At 36.3% G+C, this 21292-nt stretch overlaps 1 protein-coding gene and 1 pseudogene across 1 annotated transcript; both read left to right on the forward strand.

Moving 5' to 3' along the window:
• The first annotated feature begins 1327 nt into the window (after nucleotides 1-1327).
• Nucleotides 1328-16509, forward strand: LOC121244081 (mediator of RNA polymerase II transcription subunit 25). Its single transcript, XM_041142122.1, has 15 exons — nucleotides 1328-1555; nucleotides 2359-2389; nucleotides 2830-2893; nucleotides 5034-5164; nucleotides 7180-7389; nucleotides 7493-7558; nucleotides 7932-8142; nucleotides 8946-9013; nucleotides 9119-9967; nucleotides 10770-10823; nucleotides 11933-11961; nucleotides 14250-14318; nucleotides 14440-14524; nucleotides 15198-15284; nucleotides 15664-16509. Exons 1-15 carry the CDS (start codon nucleotides 1458-1460, stop codon nucleotides 16210-16212), a joined length of 2601 nt encoding a protein of 866 aa, XP_040998056.1. The 5' UTR covers nucleotides 1328-1457; the 3' UTR covers nucleotides 16213-16509.
• Nucleotides 16510-17676: 1167 nt separating this feature from the next.
• Nucleotides 17677-20206, forward strand: LOC121244754 (annotated as a pseudogene).
• Nucleotides 20207-21292: the final 1086 nt, after the last annotated feature.

Here is a 21292-nt window from a genome sequence, read left to right on the forward strand (position 1 = left end):
ATGAGATGAGATATTTTGAATTAAGATGAGATGAAATCATTTGTAAAAAATTATATGTTTAGATAGTGAGATAAGATGAGATAGTTTTGATTTTTTAGAATTTGATAAAAGAAAATACTAAAACCATAACTGGGTTGTCCCAACTGGTTTTCTTTTTACTTAATGATTAAGTAAGTATTTTTTTATTAATATTGTGAATTTTTTAATATTTAAAATTGATAAAAAAAAGCATGAAAAAAAAGTTAAAAAAAAGGGAACACATTGGGTGTGATCCCAATCGGGATCCCCCATGTGTCGGTGTAGAAACATTATTTGATAAAGGGGTGGGTTCCACTAATGATTAAGTAATAGTTATGAATATATTAATAAAAAATAATATTTATGAGTAATTAAAAAAATCTATCTTAAATAAATTTAAATCCTAAAATATATTGAGAAGTTGTTGGCCAAAATTACTCTATAATTCCAAAAAACTTTTAAAAGAGATTATTCTTAAAGATATTATTATTCTAGAAAATAATTTAAATCCCAAAATATATTGGTAAGTTGTTGGCTGAAAATTTATAATTTTTCTTTTTTAGAAGATATTTTTATCTATTTATTTTTCTATATATAAGAAATTCGTCATTTTTTATTCTAATTATAAATTATAATAATTTTGATTATTGTAATAAATAATTATATGAATTATGTTGTAGATTTGTTTTAAATAATTTATTATTTCAAATTTTCTCCCAAAATGCACTTCTATTCAATACTCACAAAATTACCAATTTTATTGTAAAAATATATTATTCTAATAATGACTTATTAATTATTCTATTTTAATCACAAAATATTTTTTATTATATGAGATTCTTTTTACTGTTTATGTCAAAAAGTAATAAGATGAGTTTGAACATTTAGAGATAAAATAGAGATGTAAAATTAACCATTCAGATAGATAAAATTATCTCATCCGTACGGACCATATGGGATAGTTTGATTTGATCTGGCCTTAATTTCTTTTAGAGAACGTCTACTATGCCGCCTCAAATTAATCGTTCTATTTGATCGCTGGTCAAATTTTTTATTTTTACTTAATGATTAAGAAAATAATTTTAAGTGTATTGGTGTTTTTTTTTTATTTTTTAAAAATATTTAAATGTATTAAAAAATATTAAAAAAGAAAAGAAAAAAAAACCGCATACCCACTCTTTTTTTATGACTATTAATTCGTGTATAATTTATTTATTTATTTAAAATTCCAGATAGACGAGGAAACAGTGAGAGACTCATTATGATTACAGATTACTCCACCAAAACGAACCGTTTGATTGACCTATTCTCCGTCAAAGGGCGGGGGGCTCTTTCTTCTTTTCCTTCCCCCTCTAGTCTGGACTATCCACCCAACTCGGTCAAATTCCAAAAATCTGTTTTAGCCTGACGCAGAAGCCATTGTCGGAGCCTCCGACACTATGGCCGATAAGAAGCTGATCGTCGTGGTTGAAGGCACCGCCGCCATGGGCCCCTTCTGGCAATCCATTGTTTCTGATTACCTTGAAAAGATCATCAGGTCTAATTGCCTCTCTCTCCCATTTACTTTACTTCAATTCATGTATTAACATTTCTCGAGTATTTATTGGTTTTCTATTGGTTTTCTATTGGCTTTTAAGGGTTTTCTTAACTTGTAAAATTGGGTAGTTTGTTCTGGATCCGATAGTTAATCTTGGGATGCCTTTGATGGTTCATAAAATTGTAGTTCGATTTTTCAAGTTTCAAGTTATGGTTTTTCTTTAGAAAGTTCGGCTTTTGTTTCGGACGAGCTGTGCTCCGTGGAGTTTTTAGTTCCATTTTCATTCTATTGGCTTGTGAAGCTGACAATGGAGTTATAACTGCATTCTCCGATTCCAAAATCCAAATTCTCTGCAAACCAAACAAAGCCTTACGTTTACGTCATTCTTGGATTTTGAATACCTCTCAACCACCATTGGACGAGAGGGTTACTAAGAAATTATTATGAATGCAGTTATCTAGATCAAAATGTGCGTCTGTCCGTTCTTCTAAGAGAATACGAGAGGGTTTATTTCTTTGGTTTTCTCCTTCTCACGTGTTAGCCCTATTGCCACTTTTAGTAATTATATAATCTCATAGATGCTAGCCATTGCAGCTTCTATGCATTAACATTGGTCTTTGTGAGTTTGATAACGTTTACTACTTTTTCACCCATGTCTGATCAAACTTAAAGTCATTCACGAACATTTATGTGCTTGTTTGTGTATATGCACTTGATTTAAGTAGGACTGTAATACCATTTGCTTAGATGAAATTACATTTCCTTTCATGTGCCAGTCCTGATTTATTCATCTGAAAATGTAGGAGTTTTTGTGGAAACGAGTTGAACGGGCAGGTATTCCTCTTTTTGACATGATACAGTTATTCAGATCTCTATCTTGATACTGGGAGCTATTTCTCCCAAAAAAGGAATCGTGATAGTCTCTATTTATGCCCCTTGATCATAAGGTGTATGCCAAGAAATGCCAATTATTAATCTAATTCCTTGGCATCAAGCACTGTAGTTGACCAGACTTCAAACTCAGGAACAAATTGAGCACATAATAATGTCCTTTTATGGATATATCTTTTCATCAAGCATGACATGATGCATCTGTTCCAATATGAACTTTTAATTTCAAGTTCTGCTGTTACTTGTTCTTTTCATAGTTTTTGAGATTCCAGTTGCAGAAAGTGTTAGAAGTATTTTTTTTTTTTTTTGTAAGCTTTGGCTTTATAGCTTGCTAATTATTACTTTCTCCATGTTGGTGTATTGCTTTTATGTTTGAAATACAGAAGCCCCCTACTTCTCATGCTGAGCTTTCCGTGGTCACTTTTTATACCCATGGATCTTACTGTGGTATGTAGTTTTATCATTGGTTTTTCTATTGGTACTTAATCCATCTTATGTAAATTATGTTTTGGTTAATATTTCTGCATTTTAATGTTAAGAATGAAGCGTGATACTATATATTACCATGAAATAGCTCTCTTTTCCTCTACTTACATTATTCATGTATCCGACGCAAGCCATATAGGCTTCTTAAAATGGAGCTGGAAATTCTTGGTGTTTTTCTTCATGGTCCTTTTATGGATTTTGACTTTATCAACTATTTCCACTTGATTTCTGTTCATCAAACTTCCTTGGCACTCTGAACTCAACTCAATTAAGCCTTAAGCCTTGTTTGGGAACTAAATTATAAAATTTCACCTTCTCCAAACAATTTTTTACACACCAGAACAATTTTTCATTTCTCAATTTTTCTGATAAGTAATCAAAGATGTTTTCTTTTAATAAAATCTCAAAAGGCATAGCCTGAGTGCACAGAAAATAAACAGGAGGAACACCTAACTAGGAATGGGAAAAGTGACAAGAAAATTATAAAGGCTGCTCATTAAAATCTATAGAGGCTGTCCAAAGGAGCAGAGCCTTGAAAATTTTTTTTATTAAGCTCTTCCATCGTTTGCTCGTGACCCTCAAAGTTTCTTTCATTCATTTCCCTCCAAATAGACCACGCTGGACATATAGGGACCATTTTCCATATTGCTGCAATTTGTGGGTTGCTATATAACCTTCTCCAGTTGGCAAAGGGGTCTACTATCCTTCTGGGCATAACCCTAGCCGGCCGAACTCAACCAAGAAAATCATCTCATAAGGCATTGGCAATCTCGCAATGGAGTAAGAGATGGTCTACCGATGTCATTTTTTTTCCTGCACCTCCTGCACCATCCTGTCACAGTAAAATGAAATTTCCTTAGATTGTTCGTGGTAAGGATCTTTCCTAAGGATTATCGATTAAAAAAAAAAAAAAAAAAAAAAAAACGGATCTTCCCTAAGGATCCTGTCGAAGCAAAGAATTTTTTCCTCAAGGGCTCTCTAGTACACCAAATACTTAAAAAAAAAACTTCTCCAAAGGAATAAGTTACTTTCCTGAGGTATTAGGACCTTATAGAAAGATGAAATAATGAACTTCCCTTTCTTGGAAGGGGCCCAAAGAATTTTATTTGCATCACAAAGGCATAATTTAGTAGAATACAAGAGATTGAAGAACTCTTTGAGGGAGCTAATCTCCCAGTCATGAGCTGCTCTAATAAAGCTAACATTTCATTGAGAGGATCGACCAAAGAACTCTAATCTATCAACCATTGAAGCCTTCTGTACACACATCATCTCTCATAAATAAATTTCATCTGATTGTTTGTATTGGTTTTCATGATCAGAAAACCACAAAAATCAAAACAATGTTCAGAAAAACTCAAAAAGCACCTCACAAAATCTCTCCAATCATCTTTTTAACGGATCGTATCATTTTTTCAAACCCCAATGAAAAGATATCTTAAAAAATTTCTTATTCCAAACATATATTCTTGAGCCCAACCACTTCCACAAATCCTCAAAAAAACCTATCTCTAAAAACTTTCTCAATGATATTAGAAAGTTTGAGGAAAATCGTTTCTATCAATGAATTAACTTATTACCTATCAAAAAAAAAAAAAAAAAAAAAAAGAAAGTTTGAGGAAAATCTTCAATTCAAACAAGTCCTCAGTCTTTTTTTTTTTATCAATACGAGTCCTTAGTGTTAACAGGTTGGGGTTGGGCATATGAACAGTAGAGTTCATGTTTATAATACATGACAAAGGTTTTATAGTCTTACCATCAACTTAATGTAACTTTTCTTCTTTATTGGGCTTGCAATTGGCTGGTGCAAAAGGATATGACAAAAAAAACACAGGTGTTAAGTTTCAAACTCGTTTGAAAATCATGTTTTTTCCCGTTAAACTTTTGATGTTGCATTGAAGTTTAATAAATTATTGTAGGTTCTTAAATTTAATTTCTCTTTTATTTAAATTTCACTAGTAGATGAAGAATTTTCTATTAATCACTACATTTGTACAAGAATATAATGTTATGAAGCTAATTGCACCAAGCTTATAGCATGCAGGAATTCCTATGTTTACATGTAAGTTGCAGAGTAGATATTTCACCTCCCTTTGTGCAGGTTGCCTAGTACAACGGACAGGCTGGACAAGAGATGTAGATATTTTCTTACAGTGGCTTTCGGCTATACCCTTTGCTGGTGGTGGTTTCTATGATGCTGCAATTGCAGAAGGGCTGGCTGAAGCTCTAATGGTGTGCAGTGTTTGTCTATTTTCACTTCTTACTTTAAGTTCCATTTAAATGGATTTATATAACCCTGCTTGTCCCTTTTTATATATGTCAGCTTCGCGCATTTTTCTTAAAGAATTTTTAGTTGTAAATTTTCTTTAGGCTTTTAAGTTAAAGTCATACACATTCTAGGGATGCTCTGAGTCTCGTCCTTGTCAGATTTCCATATGGTTTAACTATGAAATCTGGCAGAGGTCTTGATTGGCTCCTCTTTGGGGCTTGCAAACTATCTTCCAGTCTTAACCACCCTTTAATTGCAAACCATATATTTCTAATTTGGTGTTCCTCTTGTATTCTACCTGTGTACTTGGATCATCCCTTCCGCATTTTTTTTTTTTTAAATCTTCAATTACTCATAAAAAAACCGAACTATAGAAAAAAAAAAAAAAAAAAAAAGGAAGAAAAGCAGTTCTAGAATTTCTTGACTTCCTCCAGATAGATGACCAATAAGGTTTTGGCAGAAGGTTTGTTGGTGATAATTTCAACTAACTGCTAGATTCTATAATTGCACTTCTTGATTTCATTCTTTTAACTGTATGTTATTGCTGAAAGCTCTCATTGTTACTTTCAACACTTGCTATTAAACACCCGGAGGCTTGGACAAGTTTTTGGGGGTGTTTATACTCAACAATTTACTATTTATAGGGGCAGTGCTTTTCATAACTCAATCTTGATTTATGCAAGCATGAGTCTTAGTGTTGCTCTTGTACCTGGACACCCGGTGCCAATAAAAAAAAAAATAGAGAAATATTTTAGTCACAAAGGAATTATATAAAAGTAATACCACAAACTGACGTGGCTTGATGTGATTCGTCAGATTGTAAAGTTACTTTTATTGTAAACTAGATCTAACGGATCGCATGAAGCCACGTCAATTTGTGGGATTCCTTTTGTATAATCCCTTTATGGCTATAGCACTCCTAAAAAAAATATGTCCTGTGTACTTGGCTATGCCTACTTTTCTTATTATTAAAGTTCTTACTGATAAAAAAAACGTACGAGTCTTTTGTGCATCTTTAAGGGCTTCTAATGTTCTTTTCACCCTCTTGACTTGACAATTCTTCTCAATATTTAAAGGGCAAAATACAAAAAGAATGCTATTAGGTGTTGGCAACATCAATTTTCTCACCAATTGGCTCTACCAAAGCTGCACATGTTAAATCTTTTTCTTGTAGTATCTTTTTTTTTTTTTTTTTTCTTTATAAGTAAACAATTGTATTAATAAGAATAGGTATAGCCCAAGTACACAAGATGGTATACAAGAGGTAAAACCTATCTAGGAAGAAGAAATGGAAACAAGAATTCTTGTAGTATCTTCTACTTGAATTGCATCCCTCTTTGGGTTTGTGTCTTTGTGATACCATATTAAAGGGACAAACCCTCATAATTTTCTTATTTTCATTTTCATACCAAGTTGTACTACCTCTTTATTTTTGTCAATATAATTAAGATTTTTACAAGATTTTGGTTAAGGTTCCACTCTAGCTCCTCACTTAAAAAAATCTTTTGAAGTCCGTTGATAGTTCTAAAAAATGTCACATTATCCTAAGTTGTATGAGCATTTATATGTACTAATGACTTTAAAGTTTCATTTCTAGTTTGACGTTAATATAGAAGCTGTATGATGAAATCATTCGAGATAGATTTTTTACCACTATCCTTGGTCCTGTTTCCTTGTTCACGGGCACACCTGTTGCATTAGATGAACTCCTGCATGTGAGGAGTAGTTTGGAGAAGTACGTAAGTGGTTTGCTGTATGTAGTCCCCAATAAGCATGATGCATGACTGTAAAGATGCATACAATTTGGTTTAGACACAAAGAACTTGAAGAAACCACTTGGAGTTTACTAAGTTTAAATTGCAAAGAATATGTCTTAGGATCTCTGAATAGAAGTTCAGAATTTGCTTCTTATTGTCTGTGTTTCTTATACACACCCCTTAACATAATATTTACTCTTTTCTTTTGATGTGTTACTCAGATGTTCCCTATTCTGCAAAATGGAAACCCAAATCAACAAAATGTGGATACTCAAAGGCATTGCATTCTTGTTGCTGCTAGTAACCCTTATCCCTTGCCCACACCAGTTTATAGGCCCCAGCTGCAAAATTTGGAGAAGAATGAAAATTTAGAAGAACAAACAGAAAGCCGCACATCTGATGCCGAGACAGTCGCAAAATCATTTGCACAAGTAATTTTACCATTTTTAAGTCCTAATAAGTATACTAGTGTGTATATACATTTTTGTGGAGATTTCACATCTTGAAGTAACTGGTTGTTAATTTTCTATGCAGTGCTCTGTCTCTCTGTCAGTCATTTGTCCAAAGCAACTTCCTAAATTGAAAGCAATATACAATGCGGTAACGATGATAAATCTACTTGTTATGCTTTAATTGTCATTTTCTGCTTTGAGCTTGCCCAGAATATTATACCTATTCCAGTCGGCTCAAACTTCTCCCTATTCACCAATTACTCTCAACAGCTTAGCTCAATATTTTGTGTCTGCCTACTCTGCAATTAATTGACTGGTTAATAAAAATGATTTAAAGCATATTTTGGTTGCATGATGCCCATTTTTTTTTTATAAGTAATGCCAAAATGCTTCAAGAAACTTACATTTTAGGCGACAATCTAGATCATGCTTTATTTTTGGGGAAACCCAGAGGGAAGTACTACTTTTTTTTGCTTGGTGGAAGCAAGGAGTGTACTTACTACATAATTTTGTTAATTTAGGGAAAGCGGAATCCGCGAATCGGAGATCCACCAGTAGACAATGTCAAAAACCCCCAGTTTCTTGTTCTGATCTCAGAGAATTTTATGGAGGCCCGTGCTGCTTTAAGTCGCTCTGGAATTACAAGTTTGCCTTCAAATCAGAGTCCTGTCAATGTGGACATGGCTCCTATTACTTCAGTCACAGGACCGCCTCCTGCTTCTATCCCATTAGGTTGTTTATGCATTTAATCTGCTTATTCCTTCTCTTGTGACAAGATATCTGAATGCATGCTATTGTGCACTGTGAATGAACTTGTATTATAGGGGAAAGCAGTTGCTAGGTTTTCTAGTTTTAGTGACATCTGATACTTTAATATGTCATTATTCTTTAGTATGTTATTATTCTAATTTGTTACTTCTCATTGTGACTAGGTGTTCTCAGTTGTGTACTTACTGTGTACTTGGGCTATGCCTAGTTCTTGCTTTAATAAAGCTTTATTTTTACTTATATATATAAAAAAAATAAACAAATGAGAAGTACCAGATTGATCGAGACTTCTCCTCTGGGAGCATTACAAACTTAGAAGGAATGCAATCTTCTTAGCAAGATTCAAGCATTAGTGGCAAATTAAAGTTTCACCTAAGCATCATGTTCTCTCTTTCTTAAAATTTATTTTATCTTATTCTCTCTTTTCTTTTTTTTTCCTTTACTTGATTGAAAAGTTCTTTGCTCCAAGTCCTATAATCTGGACATATTTAACTGGTTTTGGGAATTAAGAAAAAATGGGTTTCAACAAATGTAACACAGTTATCCTGGAAGAAAATTGTGTTGTGCAAGATGTACTTTTATTAATTTTAGTCTGTAAGCTTTCCAGCTCTCTTTTTAGTGCATTTCCAATTTTATCCATAGTTCAATGGCAGGTATGTGTCCCAAGATGTTTGAATAATAGTTTGGTAGGCTAATCATGATTAGTGGTTAATTCATTCTCAATATACTGCTTGGCTGAGGACTTACTTTTCCTTATTGGTCTTCAGGGAATGGATCTATCATGAACAGGCAAGCAATAACCGCTGGAAACAACCCCCCTGCTACTGTGAAAGTTGTAAGACAAGCATATCATTTGCTTTTTCTGGTTTGTTCTTTGAAAATAAACGTTGTTTCTCTATGGTTATGCTTATTGTCATGAGTTGGTAATATATTTCTTCAGGAGCCCAGCACTGTTACTTCCATGCTATCTGGACCTGGCTTTTCTCATATTCCATCTGTTGCACGTGCTGCTTCTCAAGGAATCCCAAGCTTGCAATCTTCTTCTCCATCTTCTACTTCTCAAGAAATGATCACAAACAATGACAATGTGCAAGATTTGAAACCTATAGTGAGTGGTGTGACACAACCCTTGCGACCTGTTGGTCCTGCTCCAGCAAATGTGAACATTCTGAATAATCTCTCTCAAGCACGACAAGTAATGAACTCTGCAGCCCTAACTGGAGGAAGCTCTATAGGACTTCAATCAATGGGTCAAACTCCTATATCCATGCATATGTCAAACATGATATCCAGTGGAATGGCAACTTCTGTGCCTGCTGCTCAAAATGTACTTTCATCTGGACAATCTGCTATTCCTTCGATAAGTGGTTCTGGGCCTCTGACAGGTAATGGGCAGGTTGCACAAAATCCTGGTCTTGCTTCATTCAATTCAGCAACTTCAAATGCGTCTGGAAATTCAAACCTTGGGATTTCTCAACCAATGGGTAATCTTCAAGGAGGTGTTAGTATGGGTCAATCAGGACCTGGCATGAACCAAGGGAATCTTTCAGGAGTACAAATGGCACAAAGTGGAATTGGTATGAACCAAAACATGATGAGCGGCCTTGGGCCATCAGTTGTTTCTTCTGGAACTGGAACCATGATTCCTACTCCAGGAATGCCTCAACAAGTACAATCAGGGATGCAATCACTTGGTGTCAACAACAATTCAGCAACTAATATGCCATTGTCACAGCAAACGTCAAGTGCCTTGCAATCAGCACAATCCAAATATGTAAAAGTCTGGGAGGTAAGTATAGAATATATAGCTTGAAAAGATTAAGGTTGGATTTTCAAATTGATGCTGCTAAGTTTTAAAATTTCACTGTACCCGTGTTTTATTCATTAGATTATGGAATGGATGCCAGTGTTGGACTTTTGGCATCTCTGAAGAACTTGCCTGATCCTAACCATCCTTTCCCATCAGAGGGGAATTATTTATCAACAAAACTTCAGTTTGATTCATTGTTCAATCTTTTTTTCTTGTATCAGCAATAATTGATAACATAAATGCACCTAGATGTCTGCTTTGTATTATACTTGAAATCCTTATTCACCATGCCTGTCAAATTCTTATTCACTGCTTGTGAAAACACCCTTGTCTATTATTTTTCCCCAAAACAGCTCCATGCAAGTTACTGTAATGCTGTAATTCTGTAACTTCCTTACTGGTTCTCCCCAGATCGGAAAAGATCAAAACCCCATTTCCTTAACTAGTATGCTCCTCTTTTTTTTTTTTTTACTTTTTTTCCTTTTTTTTTTTAAACTAGTATGCTACTGAATATTATTGAGTGATATTATCAATTGGGGATATATATCTTAGTTTGTAATATTATCTGTTTAGATATTAGAATTTTCTTTTCACGGTTAATCTACAAGTGATTTATTTTTGTATGATTTGGTATTTGTAACTGTGTATTATTAGTCAAAGTCATACCTTGGGGAAGATAACTTGTCCTTTAAAACTATGACTTCTTCTTGTTGGTTCTTCATTCCAATGTGGTGTAAATGTGCAATCAGTAATTTTTCTTAAACAATCAAAATGCATGCAGGGAAACTTATCTGGGCAGAGACAAGGGCAGCCAGTTTTCATCACTAGACTGGAAGTACGTGTGAAGCACCTGATAATCTTTTAGTCATTATTCAGGCACTGCATTTTTTTTTTTTTTTTTTTTTTTTTTTTTTTTTTTTTTTTTTTTAAAAGCAAAGATTTTGCTATTATCATAATGCATGATGTTTTCAATAAGAGGACTGCTAGAGACATAGTGGGATCCCACAAATTGACGTGTCCAGTTAAGTTTTCTTTTTCTTTCCCCCGCCCCCCCCCCCCCCCCAGCCCCAATCCCCCTTTCCCCTCCCCCTCCCTTCCCCGTCGCAAACCCATGCCGTTGCCCCAAAAAACAACCAATGCCGACGTTGCTGCTGCCGTTCCCATCCCTCACATTACAAACAACAGACCTCTCTCTCCCTCTCTCTCTCTCGGTCTCTCTCTTTCTCTCATATTCATTCTATTTTCCTTTGCAATTTTCTCTACAAACAAACAGATTAGGATTTTCCCTCTCAACAACCACACACAGAACAAATTTTATTTTTCATTCATTTTCTCAACAACCCTACAAGAACAAGCTGCGATTTTCCCTCTCAACAACTAAATAGAGAACAAATATTATTTTCTTTTCATTTTCTCAACAACCAAACATAGAGAAATATCTGGCGACAGAGGGATGGCCAGCGGGGGAAGAGAGTGGGTTGTCGGCGACGGGGTTGTGGGCAACAGTGGTACTGGGTTGACGCTAGAAAGACGTCGGCAGCGGCACTGGGTAAAGAATCTCGTCAGCGGCATTGGGAGGGTCACGATCGTCGCCTGGCAGTGAGGAGAGTGGCGGAGGAGGGGGCTTCCGTGCGTTGTCGGCGGAGGAGAGTCACGATTGTCGGCGGCGCTGAGGAGAGTGGCCTTCGTAAGGGTAAGGGGGAGGAGGGGAGAGGCACGGGGAGTGGGGGAGGAGGGGAGAAGGGGAGAGGGAAGAAAATGGGAAGAAAAAATAAAGAGAATAAGAGAAAGAGACGTCGGGGAGAAAGGGGGAAAGAAAAAAAAAATAGACAAGTGGCACACTGATAGTGTGCCACATCTGTTTGTGAGATCCCTTTGTAGGATCCCTTTGTATCTATAGTGTTTTCCTTTCAATAAACTTTACAGTTTCTTTCTTTGTGGCAGGGTTACAGGAGTGCTTCAGCTTCTGAGACGTAAGTCTGGAAATTATTGTATTATTTCTGCCATAAAATGGTCTAGGAATATTAAGAATGGTTAAAATAGAAAGTGTGCTTTGACGCCAGAATCAGTTTTTTATTTAAACTAAACTCTAAAAAAGGAAAAAAATATTGAAGTGATCTTTTTTCTATTTTCCTTATTAGTTCGGTTACTAAATGAGATACTTATATGACCTATGATCAGTAAAGGAAAATACTTTAATTCCGGTTTCATCATCAGAAACGTCAATGTAAGGTGACAGAAATGGTTCAGAAATGTATCCAGCCAAATAACTTTTTTAATTTTTATCATGTTCTTAATCTGCAGTGGCATGATTATTCACCTTGAGAAATGTTAGCTTGTGGTTTACTTTTCTGTTTTTGATGTGGAAGGAGACTGGTGTTTCCCAAGGGTGGCACGTTTTACTGATCTAAATTTGCCAAAAAAATTTCAAGTGGTGTGGACAAGGGGGCTGGTTTGAGTATTTCCTTGATCACTTATCTGAAACATTTTGCATCAGGATAGCGAAAATGTTGGCCCGTAATAATGCTGTTTAACATAATACGTGGATTGATGTGGGTCCTTGTAGTGATAAAGTGCTACAATAGTTTGATTCTAAAGAAAACATGCCACCTCGTGCAATAATGTTGAAGGTCTAGACTATTTCTATACCTGCTCTCCCAAGGCTGTGCTTTGGTAATAATCTCCTGGCAATGGCATACTTTGGTCCTGGGTCAAACCATTTGCTGGGTGGGGGTTGTTGAAATCCAACCCGAATTCATTTTAAAGATCATAAATTACATGGGAAGTTGTTTTATTGTCATCTGGTGCATGTTGAAAAGGCGTTTTGCTGATAAATGTCATATAGTGGTCTGTGGTGAAACCTTGGCCACCATGGGGTGGCTGGAAACTTCACAGTTGTTCATAAGTTTTGGTCATTTAGAGAGAACTTGTGTTTAGCCTTTCTTAATTGGAAGCCTCTCCCAACTATGACAGTTTGGATGGCTCCCTTTAATTTCATTTGTAAAAGACGTTTTCCAATAAATGTCGTAGAGGGGGTCTGTGACCAGACCTTGGCCACCGCAGGGTGGATGGAAACCTCACATTTTTACGCTAGACAAAGGCCTGATATTGCACAAGGTGATTATTGCTGATTGCCAAATATGGCTCCCAATCATGACCGTTTGGATGACCCCCTTGAATTCATTTGGAAAAGATGTTTTGCTGATAAATGGCAGAGGATCTTTGGCTAGACCTTGCCACGATGGGGTGGCTGTGAACTTCATATTTTTACATGAGTTTTGGTCATTTAGAGAGAACTTGTGTTTTTTCATCTAGCCATTTTTATTGTCTGTACACATTTATTTTCAAGCTTGGGATCTTCACCCCAAGGAAGGGCGGAAGCCACGCTAGACGAAGGCCTGATATTGCACAATGTGATTATTGCTGATTGCCAAATATGGCTCCCAATCATGACCGTTTGGATGACCCCCTTGAATTCATTTGAAAAAGATGTTTTGCTGATAAATGGCATAGAGGGTCTTTGGCTAGACCTTGCCATGATGGGATGGCTGTGAACTTCATATTTTTACATGAGTTTTGGTCATTTAGAGAGAACTTGTGTTTTTTCATCTAGCCATTTTTATTGTCTGTAATTTATTTTCAAGCTTGGGATCTTCACCCAAGGAAGGGCAGAAGCCACCCGAGATCGAGCTCACATATTGCTCAATGTAATTATCACCAATTGCCAAATATGTCACCCTCTCCCAATTATAACAGTTTGGATGGCCCCCTTTAATTCATTTTGAATGGATTGTTGCCCATTAAAGAGAGAGAATCTAATCTCTAATATTTTAGTCATAGATTGCACTCGCCAAAAAAAAAAAAAAAAAAAAAAAAACCTATTAGTCATAGTTACAAGATTAATATCTTTTTATGCCTCACAGGAAAATGATGGTATTGTATCAGTCAGAAATAGAACTTATTGGTTTCAATATGTGCTATGTATTTAGAAGTACTATAAAGATGATTGCCATAATCTCTGATATTATCCTACCACTTATGAATGCATTATCTAGCATTTCCAGTCATGAACGAGGTGGATAACTGATAACCTCAGGAAACTAAGACATAAAGACAGAGATTGGATGAGCTCTTTCTTTGTGTTTCCAAATGCTTCATTTTGTTTTTTTTTTTTTTTTTGGCCGGGGGGGTGGGGTTGTTTAGCTGACCGTAGAAGGATTAATCTATATTTACCAGGATGTATATTTCCTGTGCTTTTCAGGCTCGCAGCAAACTGGCCGGCCACAATGCAAATAGTTCGACTTATATCTCAGGACCACATGAATAATAAGTAATTTCTTGTCTACTATATTTTTGTGTCTCCATCCACTTATCTTGGATTTTTTATATCTCAGATCTTAATTTCGTTCTGTTAAATTTTTTTATGAGAATTTTGTTCTGTTAAATATTAGGCAATATGTTGGAAAGGCAGATTTTCTGGTTTTCCGCGCAATGAATCAGCATGGGTTTCTTAGCCAGCTGCAAGAAAAGAAGCTAGTAAGTTTTTACTTTCTTTCTTTTTTCTCTCTTTCTTTCTTTCTTTTTTTTTTTTTTTTTTTGGGAAAAATCTTGACAAGTATAGCCAATGTACCGTGAGACCTTGTTTTTGTCAAAATTTGACTGTTGAATTACATGATATGCTGTCTTCCTAATATGCCCCCCAATAAACATTTTCCTCCACTGTTCAGCTTCACATTAATGGTATAATTTTTTGTATTGATCTAAATCTGATCTATAAACTGTAAATTATGATGTGTTAAAGGAAAACGGCTCATATTCTCCAAGATCTCAAATGCGTCCTGTGAAATTAGTTACTTTTGTAACAAGGCAGACTTCGGAAAAGAAATGTTATAATGAACAATTTCACAGTTATTTATTTCTTTTGGCCAGAGATGGAGTTTGAACCACAGGCCTCTTTGTACTGTGTTGTCTAGGCGGCATCTTTGCTTAAAATTGATTTGAACAGCTCAAGATTAATTTCTGACAGCATGAACTTTAAATGTTCTTGTATATGTCCTGTGTACTTGGGCTCTTGCTTATTCTTATATCAATAAAATTTTGTTAACCAATAACAAAAAAGATTAGTTTTAGAATGTGAAACTATATATTTATTTATCTGTCTGCTGGGATAATTTAAATGCTGAACTTTTCAGTTTTTTCATTTCTGTAGTGTGCAGTCATTCAACTACCATCTCAGACATTGCTGCTATCCGTTTCCGACAAAGCCTGCCGCTTGATTGGAATGCTTTTCCCTGGAGTAAGATTTTTGGGAACTTCAATTATCTATCAACAAAGATCTTGTTCAGTGCAGGCTATTAGGAAAATCTTTGTTTTGCAGCCACCTACCCTGAGCTCTCACCTTTGAAACAAATGTGCAGGATTGCTTCAAAATAAAAGCAATCTGCAAAATAACAAATGACCTCGTTTTCCCCAAACTTTTAGAACAAAAACAAAATAACAAGGAGTTTTGCGACATGTATAAGTTGCTTTTACATTTGAAAGTTTCCCTTTGTGTTTCCTTTTCATTTGTCAACACTAAAGCCAGTGGTTGGAGGCTGCAAAACAAGTTTGTGGATCGTCATGTATGATTATTCAGGCATTTTAATTTAACTAAGCTAAAAAATATGTGGAATTAGGATATGGTTGTTTTCAAGCCACAAATATCTAGTCAGCAGCAACAACAGCAACAAATGCAACAACAGCAACATCAGCAGATGCAACCGCAACAGCATACCCAGCTGCAACAACAGCAACTTCAACAACTGCAGCAACAGCAACTTCCACAACTGCAACAACAGCAGCAACTTACACAAATGCAACAACAGCAGATTCCGCAACTGCAACAGCAGCAGCAGCTTCCTCAAATGCAACCGCAGCAGATTCCACAACTGCAACAGCAGCAGATTCCACAACTGCAACAGCAGCAACCACTCTCGCAGCTGCAACCACAACAGCAACTTCCACAAATGCAACAACAGCAACCGATCTCACAGCTGCAAACGCAGCAGCAGCAGCTTCCACAACTGCAGCAATTGCAGCAACAGCTTCCGCAGCAGCAACAAATGGTTGGGACAGGAATGGGTCAAGCTTACGTTCAAGGTCCAGGCAGGTCGCAATTAGTTTCACAGGGACAAGTTTCATCACAAGGGCAACCTAACATGTCTGGAGGGGGTTTTATGAGTTAATCGATACATTGATTTTTCTGAGACGTAGCAAAGCTTATACAAGAACTTCAGTAGCTGTCGGAGAGAATCTCTAAGAACAATTGGCCCTATTCAACCATTTCATAGACTATTGCAAGCTTATGAGTTATGGACAAGAAACATGTAGGGTGAGTATAAGCTGATCTTATACTGAAAAAATCTTTACACCATGAGTTCATATTAGGTGATACTTTTCTTCTGTGAATATGGTTGATTGTATTGTAGTGATACAAATTTATCTATCCTCATTCACATGATCATATGATCATTCGTGCTGACCAAAAGTTCGGGGGAAATATGTTATTTAGCCTACTGCTTTGGAGTTGTATAAAAATTTTTTTAGATGAATGTCAACAATAAGATACTTATAGTTATAGATCTGTAAAAAGAGTTTCTCCTCCTAAAACTAAAAGCCATCTACTTGCAGTAATGAAACAAGTGAGGTTCTGAAAGCAAGCCTGTTGTCTCAATTCAAAATCCATGATTGCTGTTATGTGATATTGTGATGTATAAATGACGACAGCCTCGCTATCAGCCAGTCTGGTATGCATTACCCAGCGGGCCAGCAGTCACCTTTCGGCATCCAAAGCACCTGAGGACTCTTCACGGAAAAAGAATGTCTCGTTTGAATTTGGAACTCATCTTAATTCATTCTAATAATATTTTATTCAACTCATTTCTGAATCCAAACGATGTAAGACCTCCACTAACTTATTTTTTTTAATTGGTGAAATGAAACCTACGCGATGATTAACACCAAGTCTAAGGTAAATCAATGAATCTTCAAATTGGATTTGTGTCATAGTTTGGACCTTAGACTCATGGAAAATCCAATTTTAGGCGATTAATACCAATATTTTAAGATAAATCTCTATCAAAATCCGAGCCCACTACCTAGTACTTATCAAACCATTTGGAAGTAACTCAAAATTATTAAGCCAACACCAACTTCGATATAACAATTAGCAGCTTCCCAACTTTAATCATATTCCTGAAACTAGTGGCCCTTTTCTATAAAGCTAGTGCCACAAGTGTCATGATTAAATAAAAGGATGGAGCCAATTCCTCAGCCAACAAAATTTACCCTGATTGGTACGAAATTGTCATCCTCTGGTGTCTGGACAATCAAGTAGGTTGAGTATTTTCCATGCCCTTGCCGCAAAGACCCAAAAGGCTAATCAGTGTGGACATGATTTTTCACATATGATAATATATCTATAGCTTCTTACCATGCGTGTAGAAAGCCAGGATTAATGGCAATTGAACATAATGCTTAATGTCATGTATGATCTTCATGATTGGGTGGCAGTTTCATATATATTTTGCCAAATATATCGAGTCATTTGCTATTTCAACTAAAACAACTTTACTGCATCCACCCTTATTGCTTTCTCAAAGCAATAGTCCCAATCGAAGCAGCAAAATATATAAATAAATACAAAACTGGGGCCAAGGAATGCAAGATTCCCATAGCTCACTTTATTCCATCACACACTTCGAGTCCCCAACCAACCTCTACATATACTTGAAGATCATCATGGAACTCCACATTCGAAGGGACCGACTCCTTTTTCTGGTTGCAGAAATGGTTTATACTTCTCATCCTCCAAAGGTAAGCTAGCTAGCTAGCATAAGGAATTAGTTTGGTTGATTCATACCTGCATATGCCACCTTACTTTATTTTCTTCACTAGATTCCTCACTGTTTGCAAATTTTGGACTCTGACAGGAAGTGCCTTCAGAAGACAAATGGGTAGAGGAGGACACCTCTCGCAGAGCCAAATGGTGGTACTCAACCTTTCACACTGTCACGGCCATGATTGGTCCAGGAGTACTCAGCCTGCCTTATGCCATGGCTTACCTAGGATGGTATATATATATATCACCTTCATATATTTTCAGGGGTACAGGGACAATGTTTTTGGTGTTATCATGGTGCATGACCTTGAACACATTGTGGCAGATGATTCAACTCCATGAATGTGTTCCAGGAACTCGCTTTGATCGGTACATTGACCTCGGTCGACATGCCTTTGGGCCAAAACTGGGGCCTTGGATTGTGCTTCCGCGGCAACTTACTGTCCAGGTTGGCTGTGACATAGTGTACATGGTCACAGGGGGAAAGTGCCTTAGAAGTTTATGGAGATGGCCTGCACCAATTGCACACAGCTCAGGCAGTCCTACTGGATTTTGATCTTTGGGGCCATCCATTTCTTCCTCTCTCAGCTTCCCAATTTTAATTCTGTTGCCGGCGTGTCACTAGCTGCAGCAATCATGTCCCTATGGTAACTATCTAGTTCTTTGACTAATCTTTCCTAATCTTCACTTCTCTTTCAACTTATGATCTAAGAAGGATTGTTCAGCGTCGTGTTTTTTTTTTTTTTTTTTTGGTGAGTTTTCAGCTTAAACTTTAGGTGCATGGTAGACTTCAAACAAATTCTGGTAAAATAATTTCAACTTATTATAATTTCCAAGCCAAAAGAGAACCCGGAAAGTTATATAAAAATAAAAACAAAGGCCAAGAGAAAGGAAAGAAAGTGTCATGATAAGTTAGCCCTGAAATTAGCTGGTCCTCGGACCAACTAATTAACTCTGGATCAACTCAGATTAAAGTTGTTTTCATGCCAAATTAAACAAGAGAGGAGGGCTTAGAGCTTCGGAATCTAGAACAATCCCTCACTACAAAAAATCAGGTCTTTTCCAGAGCTCAAAATCGTAGCAAATACCCCTAATAAGTACAAAAGTCGCCGCAAGTAAGTGAACAGTGAATTCAGCATCAGTATTTCGAATACATTGCGTTAGAATTCAGTGGCCATTTTTTTTATGATGATCTAAAAATCACTGGAAAAAGCTTGATTTCTTGTAGTGCCTCTCCATAAAATTTACTACTCTTCCTCAGAATTGAAAGAAACAGATCTTGTTGCTTGTATTTGAGTTGGTAAGTAGCACCTTTATAAACTATATTGTTTTTGTTGTTCTACTCTTGCCAAAAGGACCAGAAGTTATAAGGAAAAAAATGGTAAAAAATCCCCATAGAATAACTTGGTAATTATGGTGGCATTACGTCCAGACGTGCTCCAAGCCTCTAAGCTCGAGTCTTCAGGCTAAGTGGGCCTTCTTATCAATGTCCCTGGTAACACCTCTAAGAATGCACGAATCCATTTAAATCATGCCTTCCTTGACCTTGGGAGTATGAGCAAGGCTGAAATTCAAATATATAACACTAGATGATCAGGAAACTATATTTGGGTCATAATTTTTGTGAGTAAAACACGAATTTAGTCAACAGGGGCATTAGCTTTTTACAATCCCTGTCTATAGGTAGCATGCTACACTGGGTAATTTCTTCAGCAGGTACTGCATGTATGAGTGCTAGTACTGTTTCTACCAATATCCATTCAAGCAGGATGACGTTCAAGAATATTAAAATATCACTTTAATTTGCTACGAAGAGAGAGATCTAGAGGTCATGAAAGGCTTACGTACGTGAGTGATGTAACTTTCTTGAGAACCAACACAACGATGTATGAAGCACCCTGATGAGAAACATATGCAGGATTTTCATAAAATGACAGATTGAGTACATGATCTACTGTATGAATTGAGTTTCTGATTGGCGCAGTTATTCAACTATTGCCTGGGTGGGTTGCTTGGCGAGAGGCCGGATTGACAATGTGAGCTACGCATACAAAACAACAAGCTCAGCAGATTACATGTTTCGTGTGTTTAATGCGCTGGGTCAAATCACGTTTGCATTTGCCGGTCATGCAGTGGCGCTTGAAATTCAGGCCACAATTCCATCTACTCCTGACTCCTGAGAAGCCTTCAAAAGATACCCATGTGGAAAGGTGCAATTAATGGAGCCTATTTCATCAATGCAATATGCTATTTTCCGGTGGCCATGGTTGGAAGATGTTGATGACAATGTGCTAATGAATCTCCAGAAACCTGCGTGGCTCATTGCCTCTGTAACCTAGGCAGCTACCAGGTGCTAATTGCCTAATAACTCGTGCTAGATATTGTCGTCCCCAGTCACATTTGTCACGTGGCCGGTACATTCTAAGTGGTTACCATCTAAGTATATAGTTGAACGAAAAAACTATTTAAAACATGTCATATCAGCAAGTGTCATTGGAGATGATATATAAGGTTTAGGATGAATAATAGTATTACTCTCTTATATAATGGAAGTACGTACATGCATATATTAATTAATATAAGTACAACATATAATATAAATGCAGGCATGCATGCATGCACTAGTAGTCTATATACGCACAAGCTAGATGAGGACTGCATGCAGCAAACCATAATGATCAAGAGAGATTAATTTGTAGGTCTATGCCATGCCTGTATTTGCCTTGCTAGATAGAGAGGATATATATATATATTGCAGCGTTTACGTTATTGGACGTAATTGGAGTGACCTTCCCTTTCTTTGGAGACCTTCTTGGATTCTTTGGCAGATTCGGATTCAGATTCGGATTCGGATTCGGATTCGCTCCCACTTCATATTTTGTAAGTTTCTATATTATATCTTATTTATACATATATTTGTCATTAAATTACACATGCAATGCATGCATGCAGTAGTAGTACTGCTGCAAGCTGAATGAATTGATATTGAGCATTGATATTGATATTAATATTGCAGCTCCCGGCCAGTATTAATTAATATGTGGCTAGTGATCAAGAAACCAAAAAGATTTAAGTCCCAAAAAATGGATAAAATCCTTATTATATATTCGTTTTTTTGTTTATAATGGGTGATCACTAATCAATAATATTCAATCATTCATTAATGATATGATCTGTGGTTCTTGGTCTTGATCATGCATGTATTTCAGGGTTGCATATACATGGGAGTTTTCATTATGCTGGCATCTACATGCATTTGGCGGCTTCCGTAATATTGTTGCCGATGCCTCCACATATAGTTTTTACACATGAACTTTGTATATATGGTGTAGGTTTTTCGTCATTAGAATATGTAATCGAGTAGTACTTGACAAAACTCATTTTCCTCATGACTGGACTTCTCAATAACTAGGTAGGACTGTCTT

The sequence above is a fragment of the Juglans microcarpa x Juglans regia genome, chromosome 8S (assembly GCF_004785595.1).
Source record: "Juglans microcarpa x Juglans regia isolate MS1-56 chromosome 8S, Jm3101_v1.0, whole genome shotgun sequence".
In the NCBI taxonomy this organism is placed as follows: Eukaryota; Viridiplantae; Streptophyta; class Magnoliopsida; order Fagales; family Juglandaceae; genus Juglans; species Juglans microcarpa x Juglans regia.

Excerpts from the sequence above, each read along its gene's own strand:
- LOC121244081 (XM_041142122.1), top strand. The coding sequence starts at position 1,458 with ATGGCCGATAAGAAGCTGATCGTCGTGGTTGAAGGCACCGCCGCCATG. Across the intron at positions 1,556-2,358 it reads TACCTTGAAAAGATCATCAG|GAGTTTTTGTGGAAACGAGT; the intron begins GTCTAATTGCCT and ends CTGAAAATGTAG. Across the intron at positions 8,143-8,945 it reads TCCTGCTTCTATCCCATTAG|GGAATGGATCTATCATGAAC; the intron begins GTTGTTTATGCA and ends ATTGGTCTTCAG.